At 42.6% G+C, this 10083-nt stretch overlaps 1 protein-coding gene across 1 annotated transcript; it reads left to right on the forward strand.

Annotated features, from left to right (window-relative positions):
- The first annotated feature begins 8196 nt into the window (after positions 1-8196).
- On the forward strand, positions 8197-8918 carry LOC124688469 (auxin-induced protein 6B-like). Its single transcript, XM_047222146.1, has one exon. It carries the CDS (start codon positions 8350-8352, stop codon positions 8656-8658), a length of 309 nt encoding a protein of 102 aa, XP_047078102.1. The 5' UTR covers positions 8197-8349; the 3' UTR covers positions 8659-8918.
- Positions 8919-10083: the final 1165 nt, after the last annotated feature.

The following is a 10083-nucleotide window of genomic DNA, read 5'->3' on the forward strand; positions in this document are numbered from 1 at the left end:
CCAGAGAAAAGATATCACATTTCCTTTCTCTCATACCAATGCAACATATGATGTTTGACCTGCCACCTACGTGCTATGTAGGACTTTCCTACATGTTGTTCATCTTATAGAGGTCCGCATCATTGCATTGCAGGTGGTTTTAACTCTGTATTTTATAGCAGCTCTGGAAGGGTTGTCTCAGGCGCCACTGTTCTTATTTTGGTAATTCCCCAATCTTATTTTGCTTAGGAGTCCCACCTATAATTGAACATGCAGGTTACTTCCCCAATCTTTTGAATTTTTTTCACTGCTTTGGTTCTTCTTCAGAATTTAATTTGACATTGTTGTGGATGATAAGAGAATGCAAACTAGAAAATTAGGATGTATGTGAGGATCAACAAACTGCAATAGCCGTCTAAAGCTCTGAATTCTTTGTGCAGTTATGCTGGTGGGGCAGAGCACTCCTCCGGAGATGCTGCAGATGCTGACTTACCTCGCCATGAAGCACGACGCCAACATGCAGCGTGTCGACACAGTCCGGGCTTACAGCTTCGGGGCTCTCTACTCTGCCGAGGTTAGTTCACATTGACATGGAATATGCATCTGAATTTATGTGCGCTCCTTCTAATCCTGTTGTTTTTTCTAATTGCCATCTGATCGTGTGCCTACAGTCTGATGAAGGTATTATGTTGGCTTTCCAAAGGCACTGCAAGAGGATGGGAAGAACAAGAAATCTGGGAAAAGATGCCAGTTATATCTTAATACACAGGTTATGCACTTATGATGCGTACTCATGCGGCAGAAGAAAATACATGAGACTGCATGCGTTCCTGAGCAGGTTCAGTGTCACTATATCATTGATATTGACCATACTTCTGGTACAAAAAATGTACAAATGGCACACCAATTCCTAAGTAGTGTATTTCCTTTGCTTAGAATCCTTCTCTATGTAGGTTCTTTTGGTATGCTTTTCTGTTAAGAACTTGAGTAATTTCAAACTATGGATCTTTCAATGCATATTTGAGCAGTGTGTCCCTATTTGGTATGTTGCCTTTGCTCATGTTCCTTCTCTAGGTGAGTAATTTCAAATTCGGGATCTTTCTATGAATATTTGAAGTTTGGTGTCAAATGTTTGCCTTTGCTCAGCCTTTCTCATCATTTTTGTTTTTCCTTATCAGGACGTGAAACATTCATCATCATGGAGTCCAGTTTATGCATTCTCTTTCTGATGGCACCTAAGACCTAACGTATCATAAATAATAAAATAATCTAAAGTCCTTCACACACCTTAGCTGCGTGTATCTACCCATCTTTCTTTTATTCAGAACAAACAGAGCAATGATATAACTCACAGCTAAATCCAAACACACAACACGACAATACCTAGACCTGGCACTGAAAATTAGAAACAAAGCACACCACAAAGTAATAGTAATAGTTCAGCTTTTGGTCTAAAACTACAAACAAAATTGCTTTGATACAAATTTATGATGTATGATGCTTATACCTACAACGTTCTCCTTATTGTTTTGCTTCAAAGATTACAGTGTTTATCTTTAAGATGTAGACTTTATTTACACATCATTGACTATTTAATTTGTCTTTCTCTGCTACTCTCTTCCAATTGCTCAGGCCATCTCCACAACAGAGGTGACGTAGAGTGTTGGAAATCATGCATGTTGTCACCCCGCCATCATCAGCCATCTAGCGATGCAGCCCTCTCGGCCCGTCTGAGGTGACGTACATGAATCGATATATGTTTGGTACCAATTATTTTGTCTAGAGCTTATTCAGTTCAGCTCATCAGTGGAAGATGTTAAGCTTACCTGTATTGGTGGCCAGAGTTACATGTGCATAGTAATATTCAGTTTAACTACTCATCATAAATCCTTTTCGTGCGGTTTTTTGGATTATAAGATTGAGCATGGAGTGTGCCTTGCGAGAGATTTGACCATGGACTTTACTAGATTTGATTTTGCGCCTTCATGATTTTGTTCTGTTTAGATCATTGGTTCCTTATGTTCTTTGCTATTAAAGCATTAGCAGCCTCGATAGTACCAGCACCGGGATCATCATCTAGGTTTTTGCCTACTGTCTCTAGACCGTATGTTGCGCCACAATGGACTGTCGAGAGATCAGCGGCAGCGAGATGCAGCCTACAGGTACTTTCTCCTGTTCTTTCCCCATCTGTCAAGTACTGATGCTCTTTACCTATTTTTGAAGGCGAACAAATTCAGTTCAACAAATTATGGCACTATTTCCTAATCTGAAATGGTGCTTATGAGAACTTCGAATTAAAAAAACACTACTTAACTTTGCCACTAATTCTACTCTACAGTCTACATCTGTACATATTCCCTATAGGACTTGCAACAACTATGCCGAACATAGAAATGAGGTGCAATTATTTTTGATAAGCTATTTAATGAGGTTTCCTTTCTTACAAAAGGCCCATTAGTTCGAGGAGATTCGTCCCTAACAACTGAAGCATCCATTCAGTTGGCCTGAAGGACATCAACAACAATGGGAGCATTTGTGTCGACATATTGAAGGACGAAAGGAGCTCTACTCTAACTATTTCCAAGCCAATGAAGGTTTGTTCTTTTTTGAGTGGATAAACTCCCCAGTTTCATATGTCAAGACTTAGAAATTTAAAAAGTACAGTGGTCTTCATATAAATTATGTGGAACATACTTTATATATGTGTACTGAATGTGTTTCTTCGGTATGCAAATTAAGTGCCCTGTTTTACTGGATTAGACCTAAACTTAATTACTTGTACTTATCCTGGTCTTAAAATATCATTGGTATCTGTAGATCAAGAAAAAAAATGCCAGTTTATTAATATTTATACTAAATATGCTATTTCCCCCAAAACAAAACTTTTCGCGGCAATTTTGGAAATCTCAGGTCTGAATTCGCTTCTCATTTCGTTTTGCTGGGTAGATACTGCCCCATTTACATATGAAAAATGGTTTATTTATTTGCTGAGAGTTCGTTAGTACATACACATTTGTTTTTCGAGAAAGCGCTTCCTTTTCGTTTCATTTCATTGAAAAGATAGAAAAATATTTACATCCTCCTAGGAGGCCGATTACAGGACATAGAGAGGAACTATCAGTGCACATCCCAACTGGATGGCAGCACTACTCGATACAGGACATACACATTTGTTATCTTTGGTCCTTTGCAAATTCCAATAAGAAATTGCAACCCATCCATGTAATCTGGTATAAGAACTTTACTTATAGTACTTCCATGTTTTCATTCTGCTCTATAACTAGCACTTTTTTTTAACTTTTCTGCACTATAGGCAGAATAGGGAAGGCTTCCAGTTCAGTTACTTCCAGAGATGTATGGTTGATAATTGATGAGTTCTGAAGGCCCAGTTCACTTACTTACAGAGCTGACTGATAAATGAGGAGTTTTGCAAAGTGGTTTTCATCATAAATTAGGAGTTTTGCAAGTGGTTTTCATCATAACATGGTAGGCACAGAGTAATTTCTTGGAAGTGTTGAAGTAAGAATATGTCCTTAGCTATTAATTTAAATGTGCATTGAGATTAAAGCATGTGGACCGTCCGATTTTTAAGCATTAGCAAGGGGTTGTGGCCTTGTGGGTGACACCGTATGGGCATCACGATTATTCTTCACCGATCAGTTTTGCATTTGTTCAACATGACTTGAAAAAAGATATACTTGTAGATATGGAACAAACCCTGTCGAAGACGTTCCTGATGCCGATGGCAAGAAAAACATCAGTTGATTCCCCGTTAGGTGAGTATGAACCGTTCATGTTAAAATGATGCCAACTCTATATTGCTTACCGTCAACTCGGAGGATAATGAGGAATGAAGCATATGGATTAAAGAGTTTAGACAAAATTGTCCATGAGGCCATCCGATATTTACATATTTTATCCCTCCACATCGACCTATCATGCCTATCGTATCTAGCAATAAGAAGCAAGATGATAAATTGAGACTAAACCATGTTTAAAGTCATCTAAATGGGATATTTCGGTGGAAGTACAACTTAATAGAATAATATGTGTCACAAATGCATAACTATAAAGTAAAAACTGAAATTCATATATATAAGTGCGTAGCCAATTACTTGTCGTACTATGACGTCGTTAATTTGCCACTTGCTATGTGGCTGTCCAGCTCGATCGACCGCTTTTCATACGGCGAGAGAGCGAAACAAGCAGCAAAGCGTGCAGGTTGTGGTGCCGGCCGGTCACTTGATAAACAAACTCAAAAGTTATCTCACCGGCACGCGCTAAAGAAAGGCATGGATAAAACAAAGGAAGCCAGTGGAGAAGTACGTACGTGCCGTACAGACTTAGTTTCCATAGCTAGCTGGTCACCAAGGACCGGCCGACATCTATGGTGGATCGATCACCGGGGGAGCTCGATCAGTGACGCGCCCACACGCACATAAGATGGACCTACCTTGGCGGTGTACTAAGTGCTCGTGCCCCACTGTCACTCTCCGATCGACGCCGGCACGGCGGCGGTGGCGGTGGCGGTGGCACCGGTCGGAGCGCGCACCGCTGGCGAGCGTCTCCGGCCGCCACCCAAACCGTCCGAGAAGGAAGCAAAGCGCGTCCGCCCATCATGTGCCAATGCCAGTGCCCCAGCTAGCTTAGCTGCATGCCGCCTTTGCGTCGCGGTGGTGGTGGAATCATGTTCGCGCCCAAAGCAATTCCGGTCGGCCGGTGGGGGGGATCACGCCGTCGGATGATCTGACCGGTGCCATGCCATGCGAGTAGTGCGGCTGCCCTGCCCTGGCCCTAGCTTTGCCGTGTGGCCGTGGCCATGTTGGATGTCTGGTTTGCCTGTTCCAGCACACAACGGCCGGATTTCTAGAAATATGCAGCGGCATCCGGGTCCAACACCAACGGGAATCCGGGTTAATGTGCAGGCCAAAAATTCATATTTCCAGACACTAAAAAATTAATTTTTTTCGTAATGGTTGAGTAACTGTGTAACTTAGTGGTAGAGTAAGTTTAATCGTGTTCCGCGCGCGGTATCCGGGTTCTGAAAATGGGCGTTACCGGGTTTCCTTGTCTTTGATCCCTTCGGGCTTCGGGTAACGATGCAATGCGTTGTGCCCCTTCTGTTCCACTTCGTCGTTAAATCAGTCAAATTAGTTACTCATATAACATGATTACGTATACACTAAAAAAATGATTACGTATAATAAGATTCTACCCAGGACAAATATAAATGTCACCATGACCAGTAAATATGTATTATGCTGTTGTTTATTAGGAAATAATTAAGATTTAGGCGAAATACAGTTCTATCAACTATGATGCATTGACGTACAACTATGAATTTCTAGCATTTAGGTACATCGAATAAGACTTACACTGTGTGTGGACTTTGGATGCAATCAATTAGACCTAGAATTGTGGAATTTGATTTTGGGCCTCTAATTCAACCTGTTTGACTGGAAACCGGAAGCAATTCCAGCCCGCACCCGCCGGAAGTCATTTTCTTCTGTGTCCAATTCGGAAGTCACAGCCTCTCAATTTTTCTGGAATTGCCCACCGAAGCGGTAGAGCCTTCTTACTCGACGAAACGAGTGTGTGACAGATAAACTGCCGAGCAACATCCTCGTACCTAGTAAGTCGATAGCCGCCGGCGCCGCGCCATGTCCTCCCTGCCCGCCTGGACGGCGTTCTCCTGGCCACCCTCCGCTCGCCCGGCCATGACCACCCTCTTCCCGGATGCAGTGACGACATCCTCCCTGGTCTGATTTATATCTTAGATTTGGAATTTCCAGTCCAATTCAAGTATAGGCCCAATTCACCGCATCCAAACACATCGTTGTAATTATGATATATTTTGGTAAAAGTATGATGTTATATTGGGTATGATCTATTTCAGTGATAGAAAATACTTTTTTTAGTATATAATGTAAAGTATGAGGCAAGAAGAATCTTTCACCTTTTCGCCACCACTGCTCGTCGTGAGTGATCTCTGCGGCCCATCGCCTAGACTGCCGCATCCCGATGTTGTTGCTGCTTTTCACGAGGCGACAAGGTGGCATCCCATGGACATGCTGCATGGGTGGTGTTGGGCAGCAATCGACGACAAAACCTTGGGGGGAATGGCGCTATAGGGATATGCGTTCCTGGATATGGCCGTGGATAGGCGTCGCGGGGGTTGTCGCTCGACATAATACAAGAATAGGAAGAAAGACAAAGTGATGGTTAGGCTTTGCCTCGCATCCATTTGTTGTGATAGGGCACCAGGATGGTGCCCCAAATTTCGAGCACATGAGGCAAAATTTTATGGCACACTACAGAAATTTTGGGCTTTTTTTATGGACATTTGTTGAACCTTGTTTTTTTATTGGTCTTCTATATGCACTAAAAGTTAATTATTTATTTTTTGCATTATGTGGTTGGAGATATGCTCTCGACGCTGTGAACAAAAGTTGTGCATAATTTTTCGTGCAAGTTAAACTGTGTAAACTTTGACTAAGAATATAGATAATAATACAAATATCTACCATGTCAAATGCATATAATGTGAAAATATATTTCATAACAATTCTAAAAATATTACTATTTTGTTGTATATGTTTATATTTTTATCAATATATGTGATTAAATTTTACGAAGTTTGACTTTAACCAAAACTTATATGTAACATATTTTGGGCAGGAGGGAGTACTAATCATTTCCCACCAAATATGCGTACCCTGTTAGTGCAACTGAGATTGCGATGTGTCTGTGGTGGTTTATCCTTAGATGATCGATGTTAAGTAATTGGAAGGGATCAACTTCAACCGTTTTTATCCTCTTGATGAGTGCGTGAGAATATTATTTTTATCTATCAAAAGTAAGTGCATTTGTATCAAAGTAAGTTCGTTGTTGAAGATATCATAAAGAATTTTGCAGCAAAGAGTAACTTGCAGAACTGCAACATCAAGTTTCAGGAGTACCACAATCAGAGTTAACCGTGGTGGTTTACACTAGGAAAGATCGACATAATAATTTTTTTACTAGCTTATTTTGTAAGCCGGGAAGTTCATGGAATACATGTAGATAAGAAGCTAAGCAAGCTTCAACCCAAAATGACAACCTACTCATCATGTTCATGATGACACTATGGCCATGAGAAGAAGATAACCATGCATGAACACCACACGTAACATGCTACTCCAAAATTCTCAACTAGAAGAGTATAAGATATTCTATGGCACCCCACCGAAATTTGAGTAACCCAATGAAATCTAGACCCAACAGCCATGCATGCTTGGGCTTCAGGGTTTGTTGGGTTTTAAATTATTTGAAAATTGTAGTTCAGTGTTTTAGAAATTAATGAATTGTTTCTATGAATAAATACACATGTCGTAAATACTTATGCGAAGTTTTGGCAGAAATTCCGTTGTATTTTGAAATATAGAAAAAATGTGACTATATATAGGGGTGGAAAACTCATATTTTTGGTAGAATTTGTCTTTTTGTATAGCTCAAAGTTCAGCTCCCCCCCCTCCCCCCGAAATATCCACCGTACCTTCTAAATGTGTATATTTATGTGTGTATTTAATTTCAAATTTCTCGAGACCCAACAATATGCATTTGAATTATTTTAAAAAACTAGGAGAATTGGAAAAAAAAAGTTCCTGCCCTTCTCAAAATGAATAGGCCCTCTGCCCTTGTTGTGTTCAGAAAAAAAAAACCATAGGGAGGATTGCCCCAATAGGAACAAGCCAAAACATGCCAGCAAAAGAAAGTAACAAGTCAAAACAATCAGATGTTGAACTAGCTAGAGCCCGACCAATTAATTGAGCCATCAGCATCGAATCCATCCGCGCTTATTACTCCCCGATACCGTGCTCTCGTGGGGTAGCCCACCCATACAGCAACATTTCAATCCCCTGGATGAACTCTCCATCACAATGCCTCGCACCCTCCTCCATGCCCATCCGTCCGTACCCATACCCCTCATCGCGCGCGACTGAGGCCTGACGCACACGCGACGACCAATCGCTGGTGGCGGGTACGGCCAGAACGGTGACACCGTAACCCGATTATTCCCACAGGCCGACGTGTGTGCGAAGGACAAAGAGGGGAAGCCGGAAGGACAAGGCGATGCTAGGTTCCGTAGCATAGGACGTACGAACATCGCCACACCAGTGCGTTGCGCACTGGCGGCTCCAAATCTCTCGATTGGCATAAGGCAAGTGCTATAAAAACCACCGCAGCTGCCGCGAACCTCATCGCACCACACACCTCTCGATTGGCTCCACTCCTACACGCACCACCTAGCAGCTCTGTCGCACCGGGCGAGCGCAGAATCAGCAGCAAGCAAGCGACGGCGAGAGCTCGGCAGCAGCTGGACCGCCGGCGATGCAGGGTGAGGACAAGAAAGGGAAGGTGAAGAAGGGGTGGCTGGCGGTGATGGTCGACGAGGACCAGCGGCGGTTCGTCATCCCCATCGCCTACCTCTACCACCCGCTCTTCCGCCGGCTGCTGGAGGCTGCCAAGGACGCGTACGGCTACCACTACTCGTCGGGTCCCCTGCGCCTGCCCTGCTCCGTCGACGAGTTCCTCCGCCTGCGCGCGCTCGTCGAGCGGGACACCTCGTCGGCGCACTCGTCCTCGTCGTCGCACCGCGTGCACTTGGCGCCGTGCACCCGCGCCAAGGTCACGTCGTGATCGGCGATGATCGGCTGTGAGCATGGCGACTGTGAGCGCCAGAGCGCGCGCGCGCCGGAGGAGTACGCCCATCTGCCGGAGACGATACGGATACGCTCGTATGTGTGTACACACATAGGTAGAGAAGAGTAGGTGATTAGTCTGGGATACTGCTTATGATTTTGGTTTTGGCCTTCTGTTCCTTCTGAATTTTGCACATGCATGTATACTAGGTTGATTGACAGACATACCGATGTATAATTAACAGTTGGATTCACAGTCGCCGTAGCCGTACTTACATACAGACAGACTTGATTTTTTGCTTAATTTCCCTCTCTTTTGCAAACACCAATACAAAATTTAGCACGATCGAGCTTCAAATGAAATATCAAACATGCCATGAAACAATATCAGGGTTGGCAGGTAGGCGTCAAATTGAATATAGGCGTATGCTACGTACAGAACTACAGTGTATCGATTAATTTCCCTTTGCGCTACCCATGTCCATCGAGTTGCAGCAGGACAGCACCATCTTTGTTCCAACTAATCATGGAGGATGGGGTCCTTGGGGAATTTCCGATGCCGCGTTTCTTTCTGCTGGTAGATTCATGTCGTGTCCTTCAGCGTGGGTTCAGCAATCAGCACTGTGGGTCCGAGAGGAGTATGGAGGAAGAGGGAGACAGACCTGAGCCCTCATCCTCATCACATCGATCTTCCATATCTTCCCCTTCTCTTTCTTTGTTTCTTTCTTGATTCTTCGAACCCCTCTACTTCACTTTCTTGAAAAGGCAGGACAGGCGGAGACATGATATACACGCACATCACACCTCGCACCCCCACCATATTAGATGAGTACAGTTTGAGTGGTATATGGCTTTTCAGATTACAGATCATCAGTTTACCAAACTCTTCTTTAACCATGCGCGCACAATGAGATAACATACGTATCTTAAATTCTTAATGGGCATGACTAGAATTCAGTTGACTGTCGAAGAAATACACCCCGATATTTCCACGAAATTGTCCAAAATTCAATAGGTACCAAATATGTTATCATTTCATATCTAATATTTTTGGATTCGATATAGAATTTTCTTAGATTTTATAAATATCATGTCAATAAATTTCGTTATAAATTTCTTTTGTGTATTCCAAAAATCAGAAAGTTTGGCGACTGTCCAAAATATTGTTGGTACAAAAATTCCAAACCCTACGCAGAAATAGTTACTGTTTATTTAGCAAAATTAAATTCAAATAGTCGTTCTCCATCGCAAGAGGAGGTGTGAAGCCATATGTTTGTTGCTAAGTATAACTTAATGGATACAAGTCCTTGTAAAAACTTTCAAAAAAAGTCCTTGCAAAAAAGATAAATATAATGGATACAAGTCATTCACCATTTAGTATTGAGATGTCGCAGAGCAATTACGCATGAAAATTAGATGCATA

The sequence above is a fragment of the Lolium rigidum genome, chromosome 2 (assembly GCF_022539505.1).
Source record: "Lolium rigidum isolate FL_2022 chromosome 2, APGP_CSIRO_Lrig_0.1, whole genome shotgun sequence".
Classification (NCBI taxonomy): Eukaryota; Viridiplantae; Streptophyta; class Magnoliopsida; order Poales; family Poaceae; genus Lolium; species Lolium rigidum.

Excerpts from the sequence above, each read along its gene's own strand:
- LOC124688469 (XM_047222146.1), top strand. The coding sequence starts at position 8,350 with ATGCAGGGTGAGGACAAGAAAGGGAAGGTGAAGAAGGGGTGGCTGGCG.